The sequence below is a fragment of the Ambystoma mexicanum genome, chromosome 6q, assembly GCF_040938575.1.
Source record: "Ambystoma mexicanum isolate Mex_15411 chromosome 6q, UKY_AmexF1_1, whole genome shotgun sequence".
In the NCBI taxonomy this organism is placed as follows: Eukaryota; Metazoa; Chordata; class Amphibia; order Caudata; family Ambystomatidae; genus Ambystoma; species Ambystoma mexicanum.
The window spans coordinates 749,549,468-749,573,215 of NC_090937.1; the positions used below are offsets into that span (position 1 = coordinate 749,549,468).

At 49.5% G+C, this 23,748-nt stretch overlaps 1 protein-coding gene across 3 annotated transcripts in view; it reads left to right on the forward strand.

The window, feature by feature from the left end:
• FHIP1A (FHF complex subunit HOOK interacting protein 1A) overlaps positions 1-23,748 on the forward strand; it is an 839,659-nt gene that overhangs the window by 330,066 nt on the left and 485,845 nt on the right. For all 3 annotated transcript variants that reach the window (XM_069631272.1, XM_069631273.1, XM_069631271.1), the window contains one exon: positions 7,499-7,716. In XM_069631272.1, coding sequence (XP_069487373.1) covers positions 7,612-7,716 — 105 coding nt within the window. In that variant the 5' untranslated portion in view covers positions 7,499-7,611. The remainder of the gene's footprint in view (positions 1-7,498; positions 7,717-23,748) is intronic.

Below are 23,748 nucleotides of genomic sequence, written 5' to 3' on the forward strand. Positions count from 1 at the left end.
ATCAAGTCTGTTTCAGGGGCGGGGGATTTGATTTAGTGCCGCAAAAGCAGGTGAGCCAGGGCGATGCGGCAAGTGATAGGATTATCATAAAATGGCGGCTGATTTCGAGTGCGTTAATGGACGAAAAGTCGGGTAAGGTCCATAGGAAAGTTTTCCACGATCTACCGAGTTATGCTTAAAAACACATGGCCGAACCGTAGGGACAATAAAAAAAAAGTCCTGGAACTCTCCTTTAAGTTGAGGATATGCAGGACAGGTTACAGACAAATGTTAAAGATGAATCTATTATGGCTTGAGTTCATCAGAAGACTCTCACAATCTGTGGCAAACTCTGACCTTGCTTCTCTACGTAATTGTTGGGGTAGTTTACCGAACTTTATATAGAGAATACAATATTTGTATACAAACATTTCCAAGCTATGTGCCTGGATGGGGTATTTACCGTTCTTCTCAGAGACAATCCTGCCCTTTTGGGCTGAGCTATTGTGTCCTCTATTTAATCATATATGCATGTAAGGGCAACTCCCTTACTCTTGGAGGAATAGCTGTTTAGTCCCAATATTTTAAAAGGGAGATGGCACCAACCCAGAACATTATAGGCCTATAGCGCTTATTTATTTAGTTAATTTGTAACGTGCTGGAGTGAAGCCCATGGGCATAGAAGCATGGGGACAAGACAAACATAGCTAAGCAACACACTTGTGTGTAGGCGCATTCTAAATGCCATATCCTATCAAGTATCAATCAGGTAGAGGGAGATAGCAGTGAATAAATATAGTGTGATTATCCTAACCCTAAAATCCAGGGGAAGGGCATTCCATAACCGCGGTGTGGCCACTGAAAAGCAGCCATTTTGTACATGGGAGAGCTTAGCACTAGGCATTTCCAACAATCCTGTGTTGTTTGGGTCGTAGTGCTCACTTAACTAGCAGCCACCTTATTCTTTTGGTCAGATATCCCGGGCTTTTTCCGTAAAGACATGCATGCGTAATGTCCTAAATACGTGTTCTGTTCTGCAATGATCCGTCACCGCCCTGACTGCATTTATTTGGACTACCTGTTGTCAATTAAGCTCCATCTTTCCAATGCCCTGAAGAAGGCTGGCACAGTGTTGCGCTATCTCTCATATCAAGGAATGGTCTTGCCTGTACCAATAGCTTGTCTTAATAGGAGCCACGAGACACAAGGCTGCTGACGTGCTTTCATGTGAGCTCAGAATCCAGTATCATACCCAATGTTTTGACTTTGACTTTCATGAGTGTCGTTAAAAGGCAGTCAGAAATTGTAAAGGTGGCATACGCCGGATCTAATTTACGCGGTTTGGAAACTGAGCCTACCAGCATAATCTGTCCTTCAATTGTTAAGTACCAGGCCATTAAGAGTCATCCATTGATGAATGCGATTGTAAGTGTTATTAATGGACTGTGAAGCAAGCTCATGGTCGCCAGAGAGAGGAAAAAGACACTGAGTGTCATCCCCATAGTTTGCATACACAACGCCTTCTGCATCCAGGCAGCTGAAGAGCGGGAGAGTAAAGATGTTGAAGCGTTGGGCACACACAGGAGCCCTGGCGCACCCCACACTCCAGCACATAGCCCTATGCCATAGTCTCTTCAAAAAAGACTGTCGCCATCCGATTGGAGAGAAAGGACAGGACCCAACTAGCTGCCTTGCTCGAGAAATGGGCAGTGTCTTGTAGCCTGGGGTCTAGAATGGTATGATCCACAAGGTCAAAGGCCACAGTAAGATCTAATAGCATCAAAAGAGATGCTTTACGTTTGACCGCATGCTGAAGAATGGACGTTTTCGGGTCTAGAAGAGTGGTTACTGTACAGTGATTGCTTCTGAAACCAGATTGCTTAGAGCCAAGGATGTTATGTAAAACTAGGAATTTTTTAATTTGTTGATACGCCACCATATCAAGAATTTTCAAAAAAGGGTGAGTTGGTAAATGGGCGATAGTTGCTGGGTATATTGGCCTGTTTAAGAGAGCTTGGGACGGCATTTTCCCCAAAAGAGAGATTAACAAATTTGGTGATAATAGGCACCAAGATAACTGCACATGATTTAACAATGGTGGCCGGACAGATATCACCCTTGCAGATGGTAGGTTTAATTTTCACCAGTAGTTCAAGTGTATCTGGTTCCGATATTTCACAGAACCTAAAGAGGCTGAGATGAAAATGATTGATCTGGTCTGGCGGTGGTGGCTGGATCTTGGGTGACACAAGACTTGACACAATGCACTTCCTTGATATTATTAATATTTTGCCTCAAAGTTCTGGCTATCAGTACACCAGATAGTGTCTCTGATCACTGGCTAGATGACGGAGCATGGGACTTACAGCTTGCAGAGAATTTTGAACAGATCTTTGGAGCTTGACTCTGCGTCCTTAATTCTTTGTTTATAGAATCATTTCTTTGCCTCCTGAACTGCGCTCTTGGATAGAACAAGCAAAATGTTTGCCTCTCTCATTTTGGATGAACTAAATGAATGGGCAAATAAAATCAGTAAGTTTTCCACCTTCCAAACGGGATTTCGTAAGCGGATCATCACTGTATGCTGCTTTTTGTTTGTTTAAACTTGTCATTTGACTTCAGATACCGATACAGGTTGTCGTAGAAGCTCTGGGAGTGGGGTATACACCACATGTTCCCAAAAGGTCTTATTTTGTTACATACAGAGACCAAAATATATATAAGGTTACATTCATTCCAGGCCTATTCAGATAAGATAAGAACAGGTTTAAGGCAAGGATGTGTCCGCGCCACCTTCCTGTTTAACATTTATATCTCAGCTCTAATGGAGGAAATTGCTACTGACCATATCTTTCCCCTGAAGTTGGGTAGTGTCCACATGATTGCATTTATCTTTGCAAATGACATTGTCCTATTCGACAGCACGCAGACTGCTCTATAACATGCATTTATGCAATTGCATAATAATGTTATTGACAACTGCTTGCAGATTATCACGGATAAAACTGTGAATATGGTATTTGCAAATACTAATAGAGTGCATACATTTAATTGGTGCATTGACGGAAAAAGGCTGTTGGTTGCCCAACATGTCATGTATCTAGGCTTCCCCGTCTGCTATGAAGCAGGGTTGTTGTCAGATTTGGCAAGTTGAAAGTAATTTCGTTCTTGGCGCAAATGAAAAAAATCAAAACTACATTTTGTACATACTCATTGGTCCCGTTGTTAAATTGTTTCATCTTCGTTATTCGCAACATTACATATGGCCTAGAAGTCTTGAGCTCCTTACATGAGGGAGATCTGACTAGAGTACTTTGTATGGAAGGAAATGTTAGACCTTCCTGCTAGCCCCTCAATGGCATTGACGGAGTTTGGCTTGCATGATTCATTCTGTAGTCCATTTAAAAAAGTTCGATGATCTTATATAGGGTACTCAACACTGCCAAAAGCATGCTGTGTGTTGCCTTTACTCAAATGGATTAGTGGGCAATCACCTGTTTTAATGGCTTTTCTTAATGAGAATATGAATTATCTAAATAAGATTGGAACCAGTTTAGACCATATTAATAACCATTGCAAAGTTAAAACCCAAGTGAAACTTTATGATTGGGTGATGTAGAATGATGCCTTAAATAAATAAGTATTTAGAACGTTTTCCATATCCCAGATATAGGGCGGGCGTACATGCAGTCTAGGTTTAATTGATTCCCTATGTTAGATTTCTATGGGCCCAGGAAGGGCTTAAAATATATTAATGTATCTTGAAGGCTATGTGAGCAACCTGAAATGCTGAACACAATAGAATAGCTCACTTGTGAATGTAGTCGGTTTAGAAAAAAGAAAGATTTTTAATAGTTAAATATGAGGTTGAAGAACTGGACTGCGTACGATTTTCACACAGACAGTTAAATTGCAATCATACTGGCCTGATAATTGCACTAAATCACTTTTTAATTGTATTAAGTGAATTGCTTGGCGAGAATGTTGGATCCTTTCATTATAGATAATGTAATTTATTAATGTTATATAGATTTTGTATGTCATGAATTAACTGTTATTAGTGAAGTATAATGAAATCATTGTATGCATTTACTTTGGAATATATTAAATTAAAGTATAAAAGTATGAAAGTTTTTGTATACTTTCTAATTAAAACTAATTATGATATGCCAACTCCCCTGTAGATTAGATGTTAATGTAAAGCCAAGGTAGTCCTAATTATTACAGCCACTACTACATTCTATCAACCTCGGCTGTTGGAGCACTAGCAGTCATACTTCGAATTTGACATTGTACTTTAGCTCTGTGTATCCATATCTAGTCTTTCGCTTCTCCAGAAGGCTGCTGCATAGCTTATTTCTAATCCAAACAAAATCAGGCAACTTTTTGTCAGCTTTGATTACACTTAAACATTACAAGTCCATTCAAACTTGCACCCAGTGGTCCATTGTTGATTAGAGGACCATCAAAGTAGGCGGATGAGTGTGGGTAAGCTTATTGCAGTGTGCCACAGCGAAAGCTGCTGGCTTCACTGGTGTATTTTTCGGGTCGGAATGTTGTTGTCCATGGGGAGGTAGTGTGTCAGGAGAGCCGCTGCGAAAGCTGTACCACAAGGATCATCCTTGGTAGTAGACTTTTAGGTTTGGTTTTTAGCGGCATAAAGTGGCTTAGATTGCTGTCGTCAGCGGTGTTGGTCGTTTTATGGTAATTACACCAACAGCATCTGTACTAAATATACATTTTTAGTTTTGGCTTTAAGGTGGCACTTGCAGGCTAAACAGTTGTATTGCTTACACCTAGGAGAGGCACACAGCTTGTGGGTGTTTATTTGCCCACCTATTGACTGCCGAGGGCCATGCAAATCTCTATGGAAAATCCACTCACTACCTACCCTCCCTGCCCAAAACGCATCGTCCTAGGATCTCTTTGAACTAGCTATGTCAAGCACCAACATCAAACGTCATAACTAAGCGTGCCTTCAGCCACTTGCTCCAGCTGTCCCTTGCAATGATGTCCTGTTAAAAACCAACATTGACGAAACCAACAGTTTTGGGTTGTGCATATGTGTTAGACATTAGCCACACACTTCTATCATATGCCCTAGTAATCACATTTTCCACATGTTGCCATCTTATGTCCAGGTAGTACCATGATGGTAGGGCTTAGGAAATGCCTATCCCGTGGTTACAAAAAAGCCCAAACTGTTGACTTTGCCAATGCACACAGACGCTATTTAGGGTCTCTAGAGAACACAACTGCTACCCATGCCTCTGGCCCAAGGAAAAGTTATATATCTCTCATGGAGCACTGCAGCAACTGATGCTTTTCTGAAATGAAATCTACCATCTTTTTGTAGAATGTTAGTCATTTTACAAAGAATTTTATATGCATGGGACTACCAACTCATATGCTGTTCAGTCACCTTTTCTGTTCATTTTTACTCTCCGTTTTGTAAAACCTGTAAATGCTCCCTGCAAATTATGGTTTGTAGGCATTTACCATGGAATGCTATGGACTCTGCATGCTTTAATTAGGTGCTAAAAACATATGTACCGGCAAAGTTATAGTGGGTTGATAAAGGTGTGTTTTGGGGCTGGAAGCTCAGTAGAGCTAAAAGGGGAAAATATGGAGATTATTTAAAAAACTACACTAAGGGCCTCATTACACGGAAGGCGGTAATGGTTAACGGTGACCGTTAATGGTAACGGTGACCGTTAACCATTACCACCTTACTATGAGGTCCCTTAGCGGGTTGGTGCTTTAACGCCTGCTTTTTGCAGGCGTTAAAAACCAACCCGCTAAGGGACCTTGGTGCTAATTACAGCACTGCAAAATTGCGGTGCCGTAATTAGCACCTTCCCCATTCCCATTATGCCCTATGGGGCAAAAATGGGAATGGGGAAGGGAAGTGGTGGAAGGGGGAATTACCGCCCCGCCAACCTTGGAATGGGGCGGTAATTCCCCTTTCCACCAAGGCGGTGCTGGTATTTTACCGGCATGGACCAAGGTGCTAATAGCACCTTGGTCCACCGCCGTCCGTGTAATGAGGCCCTAAGACAAGGGCAGATGTACAGGAAGGAATCCTCCCCACGCCAAAAATCAACATTTGGAAGAAAAAAAGGAGAAAACATTTTGAAACATAACATTAGAGTTACAAAGTTTTTTTACTGGTTAAAGTGAGAATTGTAAATGGTATGGAAGGTAGGCAGTCCAAACTCACTATTGCATTTGTTGCCCTTATTGACAGTCTCGAGAGAGTGACCAAAGGTTTGGTTGCACTTGAATTCTAGGCTTGCTTCCCTTCCACTCCCAACTTAAATTCCACTTCCTTTGTCTCGTTTTTAAATCTCTTCATGACCTTGCCCCTCCTTACCTCTCATCTCTTCTCTCCCTCTATGCCACCTTTCACTCCCTATGCTCTGCTGATCTTTTTACTCTCTGTTCCCCCACCTCTTTGTGCCTCTTTTCGTTTCTGCTCCTTCCAGCTCCTTGCCCTCCTACATTGGAACTCCCTTCCTTTCTCTATCTGCTCCATGTCCACCTATTCCTCCTTCCGTTCCTCCTTGAAATCACTCCATCTCTCCCCTTCCTCCTTCTTTCTCCTCCTCACTCCATCTTCCTGTTCCTTTATCTCTCCCTGTCTCCCCTATGATCTCCACCCTCCCTTCTACTCTCTCTACCCCCCTTTTCACTTTCCCTTTTCTCCTTCTCATACCTCTCCTGTTTTCTTCCTTCCCAAATGCAAATTGTTCCACATGCTGTTTTTTTCTGGTTTGATTCATGTATATTTTATTGCTTCTATGTTCCTTGATTGATGCTTTCTGGTTGTTATGCTGTAAAGCGCTTTGGAGTAAAGCGCTATATAAACAATAAAATACAATACAATTCTGAAGCCGGCTTAATACACCTACGGATGGGAAACTGTGGGGAAGCTGCACAGTGCTCCGTCATGTACCAATGAGGCAATGACAAAACTGGTGTCACTAGTGCGAGTGTCCTCTTGCTATTTCCTCCCTCTGCCACTCCGCCCACTCACCCTGAGCCTTAGACGATTCTGCTGCGAATGACAACATTTTTAATTAGAATTTACAAGCCGGCTTATGTTTAATGAAATGTTGTGTGAGAAGGCTACGTTGCCGGAATGAGATTTCACAAAGCAGAGATTTGTAACAATTAAAAATAAACGTTTTCTAAACTAGTGACTTCCTAAATAGATTCACGACAGGTACATCCGGGCCTTGGCCGCTCTATCTGGCTCTTAATGCAGCTTGTGCGGGTACTGCTCTTCGGTTTTTGTTGCCTGGTAACCCAGTGCTTACATGTGCTTGAAAGCAAGGCCGCCTTTCTAAGAGAGATGCATACGTGACTGCTTTGGCAGCGTTTGCAGCTTGTGGGAACTGAAAAAGCGGCCAGGCCCAGGGACACTGAAACTGCCATTCATCCGTGCTTTCTCGTGACCACCTCCCCGCCCCCCACTTCCTTATAATGCCTAATTATGATTGTTTGCTTTTGTTTGTAGGATTTGTTCCACAAAGCTGCATGGAGCCTTCCCCTATGCACCCTCCGTATGCTGACTGAGCGTGCTGTTTTCATGGAAATCTACAATGCCCCAGGGCAGCCCTCAGGGGTGCTATGATGTCATTGGCTGACAGTATGGGTAAGAAGCAGCAAGCCATGAGCCTTCGGGGAGTGGACCCAGAGACCTGCACCATAGTGTTTAAAAACCACTGGGCTCAGGTAATTAATCGAAATCACTTATACGCAGTAATCTCTTATAGGCACACCGTGCCTGAAATTAAATGTTCTTATGCTAACAGATATTTAGATGAAACAGTGACATGTGCCAGCACAAAGTTCCACAAAATGCTTTCTCACATGTGTGCCCCTCCACCAGGACTTGGGCACATTCCTCACAACACACCAAGAACAACCACCCGATGTACTGTAACTCAGTACTTTGACACTAACATGCCAGCATGCCACAAGTGGAAAGGGTGGAGCCCCACTGGTTATGGTAGCAGGGGCAGTCATTTATAGTGCCTGTTGAGTTCAGAAAGTGTTCATTTGCATCCCTTTTGAGCACAAAGCAGTCTACCTGGAAGACGCCCTTCATTGCAGCCATATTATTTGGTTATTACCAGCAGCCATTGTGAAATGATGTGGGAATCTGTTACCGGACTGCCCCAATTCACCTTAGTGCCATGGGGGACATGTCCACACTCCTCTTACGGTGATGCCATTTGGCATGGCTGCTCCGCTCTCATGGCTACCAACGGAGCCTCTCTTGGCCCACTCTGCCACACTTCCCTTTACTTTCTTGTCTCACCTCCCTGCATTAGTTGCACTCGCTGGTTCTCGAGAGGTGCGCTGCCTCACATCGCGCAAAAGAAATCAACTGCATTGTCACCCCACTCCTCCCCTTCTGTCCAGCCCGGGATTTCTCATGCAGAACCTGTTGCCTTTTTGGGGTGCACCGCTGCACCTCCATTGAGCACATGCTGTCCCTCATCTCACCGGGAGTAGCTGCTGCATGAGTACATTTTGAGAGACTTCATCATTCAGCAGTGGCCATATCTCTGCAAATTATCCCTTGATTTGCACGTGAAGTTCCTCTGCAGTGGTAGGAGGTATCCATACTCCCCATGTATACATCCACATACGTCCTGTCCCCTTTCCCCCATCCTTATGGGTGTCCCCCAATATAGGGACGGTACCAGAACATTTGGTGGCGAGAAATTGAGCTTTCCCTTTAAATTTAATAGTGGACAGGGGCGCTGCATCAGGCGTGGGAATGCCCAGCCGAGGGCCCGCCCTCTGGCGCCTCAACTCGGTGCCCTTTCTTGCATGGACAGTGTCGGACTTGGCGGCCACCGCAGAGACTTTTTTAGCTTTCTGCGTGCTCCCCGTTTTGTTTTTTCAATCTTCAACTTCCCTTCCATGCCTCACCTCCCCCAGCTCATGTCGACCACAAGAGGATTCACGAAATGTGTCTCATGCAACCGCTAGTTCCCGGCCTCGGTCTCCTTGCACTCTGTCTTCAGTGTTTGGGGCCGAACCACCGCTGGGGACGCATGTTCGGCTTGCAGCGCTCTCGGTCACTGGGCATTGAAGAATCAATTGTCACTGTGGAGTGAGATCTTCCACACTTCTCCTCCATCCCATTTTTAGGACTTCGTCTCCAGGACCTCTCGTCAAGACAAGGTAGGCGCTCTGTTCAGTACGGCTCCACAGCGCGGCGACTCCTTCCCCGGGGTTCCCACAGATCGGAGTTCCTTGGATTCATGTTCTGGCAGGCAGAGGCCTCTAACCCTGGGGGCTCTTCCGGGCTCTGCAGGGACAGACCCAAGGCTGTCCTGGCTACCGGCTCCCAAGTTGAGGGGCTCGGGGACAGTACCAGGCTGTCCTAGAAAGAGAAATCAAGTTTGTCCTCTTCTTCAACCCCAGGGGCTAAGGGATTGTCGAGTGTCACCTCCAAGATTCTGTCCTTGGCACGATCCAGCACGGCTACTGACAAAGGTGTCACAGGCGTCCAGCCTACTGGAGCTCGCTCCGAGGTTGTTTCTGGGTGTGATCTGAGGTCAACGCTTCTGCTTCGGGTACAAGAAACAAGCTGTATCATTCAATGTCTGAGGCCTCTCGTGGCTCAGGGACTTTGCGCCCATACACCAGGGCATGGTGCTGGGCTTCAAAATGGCAGATAGGCATGTGGTGGAGCCTGCGGGCCGGCGGCCATTGTGGCTCCAACTCTGGCCCACCCATGCTTTCACCCATTGAATGGGCTTTGCAAGATAATCCCAGTCCCCTTCCCTCTGGAAGCGGCAGCGGATTGTACGGTACAGGCATCTGGTCTCCTCAGGGATACATCTACCTATCACAGCCTTATGGCTACACGCCACAGGCGCCTTGCTGCTTTGAAAAGGAGTGGAGGACCAGCGCCTCGGGAGGGCCCGGTCCCTAGGGACCTGGCAGCTAGTGAGGACCGCTTCAATAAGCTATTCCTCTTCCTCATGCGTTCCCCTCAGATGAAGGGGCTCTGTGAAAAGGGGGAGGTGGGTGGACAACGACGATGAACCCTCAACATCCATTAAGGCCTTTGATGACCGCCTTTAGGGCCTGGTGGAGTTCTTGGGGCTCCCTCTGCCCGACAAAGTCTCAGAAGTTGGGAGTGCTAGCAGAGGTCTTGGCTAAAGCGCACCACGATCCGGTCTGGCATCCCTCTCCAAAAGGAGGTCCTGCAGGGGCATGAAAGGTCTGGGAGAAGCCCAGGGCCAACGCCCAGATGAATAAGAAGTAGGAGAGCAGGTTCAGGCTGACATTCAGGGAGCAAATCCTTCTGGCCCCCCAACTCGATTCTTCAGTAGCGGCTGCAGCCTCCTTGTATTCTAAACAATAGTCTTCTTCGTCTTCCTCCACGGGAGCCACATCCAGTTCTTTCCAAGGAGGACAAAGTCCTCGAGTCTTTGGGAAAGTGCTGTTATTCCAGCTAAGGACTGCCTCTGTAGCAAGCCAAGGCAGACGCCCTATTGGCTGCGGCCAGAAGCTGTGGCGGGAGCTTGGGGAATTTCTTCCCAACCTCCCTTTGGACAAGCAAGCCCTCTTACTGCTGGTCTGGCAGATGCATGGGCCATTGCACAGGAGCTCATGGAGTCTTCAGTCTCCCACATCAATACAGCCAGCAGAGGGCTTGTGCCTTGCTGTCGAAATGAGAAGGACGGCATGGATGCACGCCACTAAGTTTTTATCTCATGTGCAGGAGCGGATCCTGGATCTGCCCTTCGCGGGCGTGGAACTTTTTTGTTCGTCAACCGATGACAAGTTGACAAAGAAGAAAACTTTCGCTCAAACCGCCACGTCCTTGGCCATCTTGCCAAACGTGGACAGAAGTCCTTCCCTTAGTCCCAGGGCAGAAACGAGTTCAAACCCTGTGCTTTCTCTGGTTTCAAGGTGTGCCGGCAATGCAGTACGCGGAGGCCTGACAGGTCGGCCAGTGACAATAGGAGGAAGCAGCATAGGACGTTGCACAGGTTTTTCCGCTCCCTCTCCTCTGCCCCCACCTCTGACACCAAAAAGAAATGTCAAGTTCTCCAGCATGGGGTCTGGCATGGATTCACATGCTCATGAATATTCCCCGTCAGGCCGGGAATCCTCGGTAAAGAAAGAATCAGTATCAGTTTCGTTTCTGATCTGTCTTTCTCAGTAGTAACCAATCACTGGTCTCTGGGTCATACTGCCCCCAGCCAATGACTGCCCTCTCCCTAAGCCCCACCTCTGGCAGCCATCCTCAGATTTTTACCGCATGCTCAAGTGTTGGGAGTCCTCCTGTTTAGCTCTCGAGATTTTGCTGCGTTTTCGCACTTTTTCAAAGAGAATTTCTTATTTTTCTGTCAAATAGAACCTCAAGCTCCACCATCTCTACATCCGATTAACGGGGATCCATGTCGGTTTTTTTCTGCGCCCCTCAAAGGTGACGATTTCGTCGAATTACGCTTCTTCGAGGATTCCAGAAGTTTCTGTGGCCTACCCGAACATGGCCCAGGAGAAAGGAAGCTCGACGCCCGGAAAGCTGTTCAGGGTTTGCCCTGGATGCCAGCTGCAGAATGTGTTCAAGGAGGACGAGCACTCGAAATGGCTCTACTGCCTTCATGAGGACAAAACGCACGTGGAGAAGGACTGTGCGTTTTGCAGGAACATGTCGGAACGGACCATCAGGGACCAACTCCTCCGTCTCTCCAACTGGCTGGAAGGAAAGAGCCCGTCAGGTGAGAAGAATAATAATAATAATAAGTCTGTGCGGTCTCCTAAGTCCTGTGAGGGTGCCCCGGCGACGGGGGCCCAACAGAAGGCAAAGCACCGCAAGCCCACGGGCACCGGGAGCGCCGAACGGTCGGGCTCTTCGGCTGCCAGGCAGGACATGCCTTCCCCGGCACCATCAACCACGAGCCAATGCTCTGGTTCGGGGAAGAGGAAATCCGAGAACCGGGTAAGCTTCTGGAGAGGCCCCGGTCCATCTCGAAGGATTCAGCCGAGGGGGAGCGAGGCGGTGACTCCCCCCCCCAAGGTGAAGGCCTCCAGCACGCCCAAGGTGGTGAAGGCCTAGATTCACCCGGCCAAGGCCTCTATCGAAGAAGTCGCGGCGGCCCTGGCGCAGCCTGTGGAGGCTACACCAGTAGAGGCGACCTCGGGGCCCAGGGTCTCCCTGCCTCCGCAGAGGGAAGCCTCTTTCAGACCCATCTAAAAGACCCCAGTGAAGACCCCGGCGGAAAAAGAGGGGGGGGGGCGGTGGCCATTGTGGACACGGACACAGCATCCGAGGAGGAGCTGGTAGAAGTCTTAGAGGGCCTCAATGAGGGCGTCAAAGAGGCCCGTCCCCACAGGAGGGATCCCGATGAAGGTGATGACGAGAGTGACGGCGGCACCGGCGAGGGTCCTAGTCACCCGTCGCTTCCGGAGCCGCAGGATAACTCGGCGGCCATTTTGTTGGCAATACAATCCTTCTGTTCAGAGATAAGGACGATATTGGGACGATATTGCCCTTACCACCGACGGAGGATCTGGAACCAGGCTCGACGGAGGAGCCAGAGCCAGACCCAGGCCCGGCAGGAAGCCCCCCGAACAACAGAAAACTCATCCATCCAGACCCGCCTTTTCAGCCCTCGCGGCCTGCTCAGCCTTTACCCACGTCCCCCGTCCCTGGGGATGACAAGGGAACGGACGCGGCCATGACGGGTACCGACGACGGCGGTGACGACGGGACGGAGCTCCCATTGCCAGCCCGGACCTCCCCGCCCAACGAGATCGGATCTTTCCATGCAATGATCGCCAGGGCATCCAAGCTTTTTCAGCTCTGCCCCAAAGAGAAGGAGGAAGGTTTCCTTTACCAGCGGCACAAGGCCAAGAGGAAGACAGTCCTCGCTGTGCCTCTACTGGATGACATCTGGGACGAGGGTCTCACCCTTCTCAAGAATCCGTCTACGACGCCTGCCAAGAGGGATCGGTACGAGAAGAAGTACCGGGTCCCCGAGGCGGCCCCTTTGTGCTTTAGGGCACAACCGACCCCTGACTCGGTCGTCTTAGCGGCGGCCAAGAAGAAAGCGGAGGGGGCATCGGCCTCAACGTCAACTTCCCTGCCAGATGACGAAGCAAAGAAGCTGGACGCAATGGGACGACAAATTATCTCGTCAGCGGCAACAACGATTAAGGCGGCCAACGCCCTTGTGATCGTGGCCTGCTACGACAGGGAGTTATGGTACAAGATCGCCACCCTGTTGGACTTCCTACCGGATGACAAGTGGGCCGTGGCCCTGGAGATCTTGCAAGAAGGCGAAGTGGCGTCGGACCACGCCATTACGGTGGCAACGGGCATTGCCGACACCAGTTTCCGCCAGCTAGAGAACGGCGTTTGCCTTAGACGACGAGGGTGGCTCAAGGCGACAGATTTCCGCCAGGACGTACAAGCCAAGGTTTTGGACATGCCGTTCGATGGGAACAATCTGTTTGGGAAAACAGTGGATGAGTCCCTCCAAGCAATCAAGGCTGACACAGAGACAGCTAAGACCCTAGGCGTTCTCTGGCAACGGAGGCCGTCCTTTCGGAGCACCAGAGGCAAGCTGGGTGCCTCCAAGGGATTCGGCGGTGGCTACTCTACATACCGCCAAGCGGCCCACTCCTCGTCTCAGGAAGCCTATAGAGGACGAGGCAAGTCGGGTGGGTCCCGCCGTCGTCGCCAGGGAGGCCAAGGCAGCAAGGTGTCCTCCAAGCAAGATTGAACCGACAGCGGTGTCGGGCCCCCACCGAAGCACCCCAGTGGGAGGCCGGCTGGGGAAGTTCGTCAGCGTGTGGGAGTCCATCTCCACCGACCGTTGGGTGCTGGACACCCTGGCCCAGGGGCACGCCCTCGAATTTCTAAAAAAGTGCCCCCGCATTCCACCCGTGGCCAGGAAGGAAAATCACGTCCCTCAACTGCTATTGGAGGTAAGAAGACAGGAGGATGGCGCCCCATCCTAGACCTGTGACGACTGAACAAGTACATCAAGGCACAGAAGTTCCGGATGGTCACCCTCCAGCACGTGCTGGCACAGCTGGGGGAGGGCAATTTCCTGTCGTCGTTGGATTTGGAGGATGCGTACTTCCACATCACCATTCTGAAAGGACACCGAAAGTTCCTCAGGTTCGTGGTCCAAGGATGGCACTACCAGTTCAAGGCCCTCCCGTTCGGATTGAAGTCAGCACCCATGGTGTTCACCAAGTGCCTCACACCGGTGGTGGCGCGGCTGCACCTGCAGGGGATCCACGTCTACCCCTACCTGAACGACTGGCTCATCCGAGCAAGGACAATGCACCTCGCCGTAGATCACACAGCGAAGACCGTCCAGCTGCTCACGGACCTGGGATTCTCCATCAACTTTGCCAAATCCCACCTGGTCCCGTCGCAAGTCGCACTATTTCTGGGAGCCAAACTCGACACAGTGGCACGTCTGGCCTCGCCGTTGGAGGAAAGGATGAAGGCCATCCTGGGCAAGGTGCAGCATCTGCTGGCCACGGACGTGGCCAGGGTGAGGTCCATTAAGTCCCTCCTCGAAGCGACGGGCAGCTTCGAGGACAGGATCCCGCTCAACGACCTCCCGACGAGCGATCCGGTGGTGGGGCACCCGTGCTAATCTGACGGCGGGCACAGACTTTCAGACCCCATCCCACCAGATAACGGTGACGACAGATGCCTCCCTGGAAAGTGGGGAGCGCACACCAGAGAACTTCACGCGAGAGGCCTTTGGCTCCCGGAGGAGAAGACGCTCCACATCAACATCCTGGAGCTCCAAGCATTGTTCTGGGCCCTCGGGTCCTTTCTCCCGTCCCTCAAGGGCAAGGTGGTGAGAATCTTCACGACAACACCACCGCGATGTTCTACATCCGGAAGCAGGGAGGAACCAGATCCCCAGCCCTCTCCAAGGAAGCCCAGGAACTGTGGCATTGGGCCGTCGCCCAAGGGATGTTTCTGGTGCCCTTTCATCTGGCAGGGATAAAGAACACCATTGCCGACTCACTCAGCAGGGAGCTGCGCTCGTGCCATGAGTGGGAACTACATCAGGATCAAGTGGATCGACTCTTCTGACAATGGGGAAAACCACAGATCGACCTGTTCGCGACAGCAACGAACTCCATGTGCCCAAGGTTCGCCAGCAGGTTTCCCCAGCCGAGGAGCATGGGCGATGCTTTCTCGTTCCCATGGGACGGCCTGTTCCTATATGCGTTCCCTCCGTTGCCGTTGCTGCTCCGACTCGTCAACCAGCTCAAGAGGTCCCGGTGCAGGATGATCCTCGTCGCACCGGCGTGGCCGAGGCAGATCTGGTTCCCGGACCTTCTGGACTTGTCAGCGTCCCCACCAGTCAAGCTGCCGACGGACGGCGGATCTTCTCTTCAGAGAAGGAGGCGCCATACTTCATCACAACCCGGAGTCGCTGAACTTGCAGGCCTGGCTCCTGCAGCACTAGAGTTTGGAGGGTTCGATATCCTGGCTGACTGAAGAGAGGTTCTTGCAAAGGCCAGGGCGTCCTCAACTCTCAAGTGCTACAGACATAAGTGGAAGAGGTTCTCTGTCTGGTGCCGTGCACAGAAGATTAACCCTCTACGGATTACGGCCCCTCACGTGCTGCCGTACCTACTGTCGCTGGCCAAGGCTGGACTGGCTCATGCCTCCATCAAGATACATCTGGCTGCGATCTCCCGATACACCAGAACCACAGGACGGGCGTCCTTGTGGTCCCATCGCCTGGTGAAGGAATTTATGAAGGGACTGTTCCGATCGTTCCCACCGGTGAAGGCCCCTGCCCCGGCGTGGGATCTCAACGTGGTGCTGACCAGGCTCATGGGGGGGCATCATTCGAGCCCCTGCATTCGGCACCGTTGAAGTTCCTGTCGTGGAAGACTGCGTTTCTTGTGGCCATCACCTCCGCACGGCGAGTGGGAGAGATCCAGGCCCTATCCTGCAAGCCTCCATAATTGACTTTTCACGACATGAGGGTGGTGCTGAGGACGCACCCCTCTTTTATGCCCAAGGTGCCACCTCAACGAGCCCTTGGTGTTACCTGTTTTCTTCCCGTCCCCTTCGTCACCGGCCGAGAGGACTTTGCACTCGCTGGATGTAGCTAGAGCGCGGAAGTTCTAAGTGGACCGCACAAAGAGTTTTCGGAAGACATCACAGCTATTTGTGAACTTTGGACCTGTGAACCAAGGGAAGGCTCTCTCGGAGGCTTCCATTTCCAGATGGCTCTCCGGCTGCATCACGCACTGTCATCGGTTGGCAAACCGACCGTTGCCTTGCCGTCCGAGAGCCCATTCGACCAGAGCTATTGCTGCTACCACAGCGTTCTTGTCTGGTGTGCCCCTGCTGAACTTCTGCAGGGCTGCTACGTGGAGGTCGACGCACACCTTCACGAGATTCTACTGTGTAGACCGGGATTCCAGGGTCGGCCAAGTGGTGCTGCGCAACCTGTTCGCCTAAGGTGAGCCTGGTGAGGAGGTAAGAATTGCTTAATGTTGAGTTTTTGATGTAATGCTTAATGTTGAGCCTTTTCCACCTCCCGTTGGTTGTGCATGTTTGTACTGCTATGTATTCTTATATTCATGAGCATGTGAATCCATGCCAGACCCCATGCTGGAGAAGGAACAAGTTACTTACCTATAACTGTTGTTCTCCAGCATGGGTCTGGCATGGATTCACATGCGAACCCTCCCTCCTACCCCTCTGCGGCTCTTAACTTGGTCATACTGCCACTTTGCGTGCTACCAAATCTGAGGATGGCTGCCAGAGGCGGGGCTTAGGGAGAGGGCAGTCATTGGCTGGGGGCAGTATGACCCAGAGACCAGTGATTGGTTACTACTGAGAAAGGCAGATCAGAAACGAAACTGATACTGATTTTTTTCTTTACCGAGGATTCCCGGCCTGTCGACGGGGAATATTCATGAGCATGTGAATCCATGCCAGACCCATGCTGGAGAACAACAGTTACAGGTAAGTAACTTGTTCCATCCCAGGGAACACTACATGTATATGGGGGGCCGTTTGGCTCTTTTCCAGGACACCTGGACGTGTCTTTTCAGCAACCCGTGGATCTTATCTGTACTCTCCACAGGCTTCAGTCTTCCTCTTTCTTTGCCGCTACCCTCCTCTCCTCCTCTTCTTCATATCGGGTTCCCAGCTTTTTATGGGAGGTCCTTTCGCTCTTAGAGATGCAGATGCTAGAACCGGTTTCTCTTTTAGACAGGGGCTCTGGGTACTACTCAAGGATTTTTGCAGTACCCAAGAACAACCAGGCTGGCCTGAGGGTTGTCCTGGACCTGTTATTTCTAAATCTGTCTTTACTAATGGAACGCTTAAAGATGATTACTCCTGCGCACATAGCTGAATCTCTATGTGCAGGGGACTGGATGTGTTCTCTGAACCTCAAATATGCGTACCTGCATGTACCCATCTACCAACCACATGGAAGGTTTCTGCAATTCACAGTTGTCATACCACTTTCAGTACAAGTTGCTGCCTTTTGGCCTGAATTCGGCCTCTCGTGTCTTCGCGAAGTTGATGAATGCAGTGGCGGGCCTTCTCCGCTTGGAGGGCCATCATCTGTACCCTTATTTGGATGGCTGGCTGGTGAGGGCAGGGATCACCCAAAGGGGTGTTGCACACATGCCAGAGATTGTCAGATATCCTTCATCAGCTGGGGTTCTCCCTCAAACAGAGGAAGTCACAGTTGTGCCCCTCTCTGGAACGCATCTTCCTAGGAGTGCGTTGGAACACTACCATTCAGCAGGTGTTCCCTACGCCTGAGAGGCTCCTGTCCCTCTGCAAGGCAGTGGGCCACTTTCTGGCCAACTCCAAAACCTTAGTGTGGTGGTTTCAGCACATTCCCTCCAGCTCTACCTAGCGGCCAATTGGGATCAGGAGACAGGGTTTCAGTCGGACAGGATCCCAATACCATTGCTCCAAGGCAGAAGCCCTCCTGCATATCAATCTGCTCGAGCACCGGGCAGTGGGTCTGGCCCTCAAGGCGTTTTCCCCCCTCATCAGGGACGGGTCTTTTCTGGTCAGGACTGACAATTCTACTACAATGCTTTACCTAAACAAGCAGGATGAAACATGTTCCCCCACCGCCTTTGCATGGAGGAGGTATCGATCTGGGAATGGGTCCTGACAGAGGGAGTTTGGATTTCAGCAGTCTACCACCTGGGGGTCAGCAATGCAGAAGCAGACCAGCTGAGCCGCTTGGGGTTCAACACCTAAGAGTGGGAGTTTCACACAGACTCCTTGTTTCCCCTGTTCCAGCGCTGGGGGCTCACAGACTTGGGTTTGTTGGCATCCCTCTGAATTACAAGTCCCCCCAGTTTGCTTCATGGGCAGGGCAGGGTTGTGGGTCTCTGGGAGATGCCTTCCAGATATATTGGCACCGCAGCAGGTGTTGTACGACCCCGGCCACCCCTCTCCTCAAACGGACCCTCTGCAAGTTTCACGCTTCAGTGGGCTGCAGCCTCATCCTGATTGCCCCCCACCAACCTTCAAGACCCTGGTTTTTGGATCTGCTGCAGTTGTTGTGCTCCCAAGGTCCTGTCCACCTTCCAATCTCCAGCAGGGGATTCCTGACGCAGCAGGGCAGGGCGGTGGAGCATCCGGACCTGGCCAAGCTGGCACTGTTGACCTGGTTCCTGACCAGCCGAGGCTTCAAAATGCTACATTTTCAGATGACAACTGGGATATCATTCAGCAGGCCAGGAGTTCCTTGACTCGGTACCAGTATAAGACTAAATGTTTGGATCCTGTCACCTGTCCTCTGGATGACATACTTGTATCCCACCTGGCTCATTCTGGAGTTCAGGTGGCTACTTTCCACACTTATAGGGTGGCCATTAGGGCTTAAATGAATTCCCCCAAGTATGTTTTCTGCGGCCATCCAGTGGTTAAGGCGCACCTTAAAGGGTTGTCTAGGCTTTTGCTGTCGGTGCGTAGGCCACCCCGGTCAGGGACCTCAATGTAGTTCTTGCATCTTTGCAGCGCAAGCCTTTTGAGCCGATGGCCTCTGTGGACATCTGCTTGGTGACACTAAAGACAGTTGCACTGGTGGCTCTCACCTCTGTGCTCGGGGTTAATGAGCTGCAGGCTTTGTCCTCGTGCGAGCCCTTCACCATGTTTCACAAAAAGGTCATCTTGCACACTCACCCAAACTTCTTGCTGAAGGTGGTCTCTCCCTTTCATCTGAATCAAGAGATCTGCCTGCCGGTGTTCTTCCCAAACCTGCAGTCAGAGGCAGAGCGGGCCCTGCATTCCTTGATCCTCAAGAGGGTCCTCATGTTTTCTCTATCTCGGACGAAATCCTTCAGGTTGTGTGAGGCATTGTTCAGGACTTTTGGGGGCTCCTGACCAGCTCTCGGGCTTCCAAGGCTTCCATCGCTCATTGGATGGTTCAGTACACACACTGCCATGGGCAGACCTGTTCCAGATGGGATTCATGCCCATGCGGTCAGAGCCAAGGCCACATCCGGTGCATTTCAGAGACCTGCTTCTTGGGATGTCATCAACAAGGCGCCTACTTGGGCCACTCTGTTGGCCTTCTGTAAGCACTACTCACTGGACACTAGCTCCAGGCACGATGCAGAGTTTGATCAGGAGGCTCTGAAGAACATTTTTGCTTCGGCCTAGATATGAGGCAGGTTACCACAGTTCCAGCCTATGTTCTTGTTCGGTGGAATCACCCACAAGGATGGAGGAAAGGGGATGGGATGTATGAGTAATTAAAGTTACTCACCGTAGTGACTAGAGTGCGCATAGTCCCCTTTCCTCCATACGTCCCACCCACCTTCCCCGCTAGTATTCCAATGGCTAATAGGTAATGAGTGTATCCAGGTATCTAAGCGTCCAATGGGTTCAAAGGTGAGCTGCTGGAGGGCGGGGCCTCGGTGGGCTATTCCCACACCCGAGCCCGTGCCCCCGCGCACTATACTAAATTTGAAGGGGAAGCTCAATCTTTCGCTGCCCAAGGTTCTGGTACCATCCCCATGTTGGGAAATAACCACAAGGATGGAGGAAAGGGGACTATGTACTATGAGTACTCCAGTCACTACAGTGAGTAACTTTAATTTCTCCTATATTGTTTTGTGTTAATATAATGTGTCACGAATGGCTTCAATAGCTCCCAGGAGGGGAGGGTTTTTATTTTCAGAAAGGTAAAAATCACTGCTTTTGTTCTGGTCAGGTTGCGAGCGGAGTACTCTAATGAGTTACCCTCACTCAACTTCCAATGGTCTCCCTCCTCCCTAACCGAGGTGTCCCTAAACCCCAGGTCTTTTAGATATTGATCAGTAACACCTAATATCTAAGGCTAGCTGCATATATGGGGCATGAAGGCAATGAGCCATATCCATCCGGCCCCCTCCATGGTTCTTCTAGGGGTGCACTGACCTAATACCCTCCAGGGCTCTCGGTAGGAATTGATGGTTTTCTTGTGTTGGTAACGGACACTGCACCATTCTCTCACTTCCATATCCCAGACTACTTCAAGCACTGCTTGAAACTAGATTGCCCCAACTTGTACTTTATAGGTCGTTTTTCTTTCTCTCTCTTGTTGACAATTTTAGATTTATTTTCCTGATCCAGTTTTTGGTATTGTGTTTTAAGTGATAGTCAGACTTCCTTAGCTTTTTCAGCTCTTAACTATTGTAAGAGGTCAGTAGTAAGACTCAGACACAGTGGCATTTTATGTTTTGGTTATGAACTTTTATTGTAAAAATAATAAGAGGGTTTGGGGAAATCCTATCTATCCCTAACTTGAGGGTTTCCCTGTCTAAGCAAAACTGAAGAACATCTGTGTCAAATGCTAACCAACAAAGCGTCCTCAGCCCTGTCTCAAATTCTAAACTGACCCTTGCATTCTAAACTAAATACCAGGCGAAAATGGGGATTGCTCTGAGCTATAAACGTGTAGCTTATTCTTGAAGTTCCAAACATAAAAAGGTGCACAAAAGCAAGGAACTATCATTCCACCAAGAAAACAGGGGTTATCGCTTCCCCTATGTTTTATCTGGTTTCTGTCAGTTCGGTGATTCTGGTGCACCCAGTGTTTCCCAAGAAGATGCTTCTCTCGTTGAGGTTTCTTTTCTATCCAGGTCGTCACTTTATCTTTTTCTTAACTCTTTCAAGGGGTATGGTCCCCCCCCCCCGTGTCGCTATTCCACAACTTACTCATTTAGTTGTTCTTCTACCACTGGTTTGCTTCCCTACCAGGGTTCCACTATTTTGCTTCTTCTCCTGGTACTTCTATTCCTTTCAGGGAAAATGCTCTTCCCTTTCTGCATCAATAATTATATCCACTTTTCACATGTAGGGGTTCCATCCCCTGCACGTCAATAGTTCTCTCAATCCTCTTACCCGGATACTCTCCTGCCAGGGTATTGTTCCTTTATTACAATATCTTTAAAGGGGCATGAGTCCTCCCTTCTTTTTAATCCACATCCATGTATATGGGTTCTGACCCCTAAGCTTTTATAGTCCTCCTTCCTCCCCCTGGTATTGTCGCCTGCGGGGAAGTGGGAGGACAAGTGGTCCTTTGTGGTCACTTGTGGACTGCGGTGGGCAGGATCCCCTTTTCTCCGGGCCAGACGCGAAGTGCCGCTCGCACCAACAGGAGACCTCTCACTTGGCGCTTACCGGTTATGGAACGGTAAGAAAAGGCATTTGCAAGTTAACTGTAGTCTGTTTATTTACAGACGGGAGACTGTGGAGGGTTGGTTTCCCTCTTTGATCCCATCCACAAGTTTTTTCTTATATTGGAGTGCATCACGGCCTGTGAGGGTGCCTGTTTTTTTTTTCTTTTGTGCTACCACCCCACTCACCCCATTGGCTTACTGTGCTGTACAGCGCACTCACCCCTCCTTCCACCCCCTTCCCCTCCCTTCACGAGGTGAGCTAAAGCAGTAGCTCTTCCACAAGCTCCCGACCATATTGGTTACGGTATCGTTGGAAGCGGGAGTTCGAGTTTGTTAAAACAAAATGACCAAAGCAAAATCTGTGAAATCCGGATATAACCTACGTAGTGGGAACATGGAAAAAATGGCAAAACAGCCTTCTAAGCTCCCCAAGAACAGTGTTGACAATGCGGTGGGAGGTGAGCCGGACAAAGGAACTATTCCTGCTATGTTCTCTAAAATTATTCCCAAAGTGGCCCCACCGGCGGACAAAAGTGCAATGGAAGGTGGGGCTTCTTCTCCTTTACACAATAGCAGTGAAACTTTGGATTCTATGAAATACAATGATAAAGATAATAATTCACTCCTTGATTTATGTCTCTCTATACAAAAATCCAAGGCAGCCAATAATAGACCTATTACGCCAACGAAGAAAAGCACAACGCTAGTGGTGGCGCAGGTCCTGTATGATGCTCATAATGAACCCCAAGCAGCAATTGAGATCCCTAGTACTAAACAAACTGGTAACTCCACATCAAACTTGTCAGGAATGCATCCCATCCACCCCACTCCCATTTCACCTGTGGTACCAACTATGGGACGCCTTTTGGCTTCCCCTGATCTATATATTAACACGGCAGATCTGGAGCATGCTGACAGTGGAGGGAGTGGGGTAGCAGAACTCCTAAATAAAACAGCGATAATTGAGCTGCAGGCATCCATGGTATCAGTCCAATTTTCATTAAAAATATTGCTAAAACTATGTAGAAGGATGCACACAAACTCTATTATACAGCTAGGGTTGCCCAATCCTAAGGTGGGGTCGGACCAGTTGCCAAGAAAATTGGCATCTCCAATGGAGGCCCAGGGACCGGTGGCACCTATGGACAATGGAAACCCTGTGATACCTGTGGTGGGCAGCTCGACACCACCTTTGACAAAAAAGCAGCGACGCTTGCTGAAACGGGAGGCCGCAAAGAACGCGGTGATGGAAATTGCCTACTCTCTACCGGCCACCAATGCCCCCGTTGTTAAATCCAAAAAAGCAAAGAAAAGGGGTCGGAAAACAAAGAAACATGCGAGGAAAGGGGCTGGGACCCTTACAAGGTGGGTCATTCCGGATAAAACCCATGACTCAACAAGTATAGACACAGAAGTCTCAGAATCAGACCTCTCGGTCAGCACAATTGGTGACTACAAAGTTCTCTACACCTTGTAGGAAAGAGAATCTTAGGGAAGAGGAGCACCAAGAACAGCCAACAGCCAAAGATGCAGATGATCCCAAAGCAAGTAAAATGTGCGTTATCAAAAACCTGAATCAGAAGAAAAGGGATAGGTGGCTGACAAGAACGGAGGTCCTGACTAAATTACATCTTACTCCTCAATTGCGTGTTATATGCTCAGAGCACTTTCAGTTTGTGGAACCACTGAGGGTACGCAATCCAAATATCTCAGCCCTCCACTGCAGAGTCTTGGCATCGGCTCAACTGATTCGGACACACAAGAAAAGCCTTATGCAGTTTGGCATGGAGGTTGATGCGAGTAAGGAAAAGGAAGATCCCTCCCTTCCGAGTGAGAAATACTCAGCATCTAAAAATAGGGGTGGCAGGCCAGCCCAGCCATCAGCAAAGAAGGTCCAGCTGAGCGACATCCAGAGTACTCTGAAATGGCTTGCGGACTCTTTGCCCATGGTATTGCAACAGCCATGAGATTGTTCCTTATTGAGTTGGAACACACATGGTGGCCATCAGCATTTCTTAACAGCCAAGGGTTCCCCCTCACTCCTCAATAAACATTCTTTCTTTTTCCTTCAAAAAACGTGGT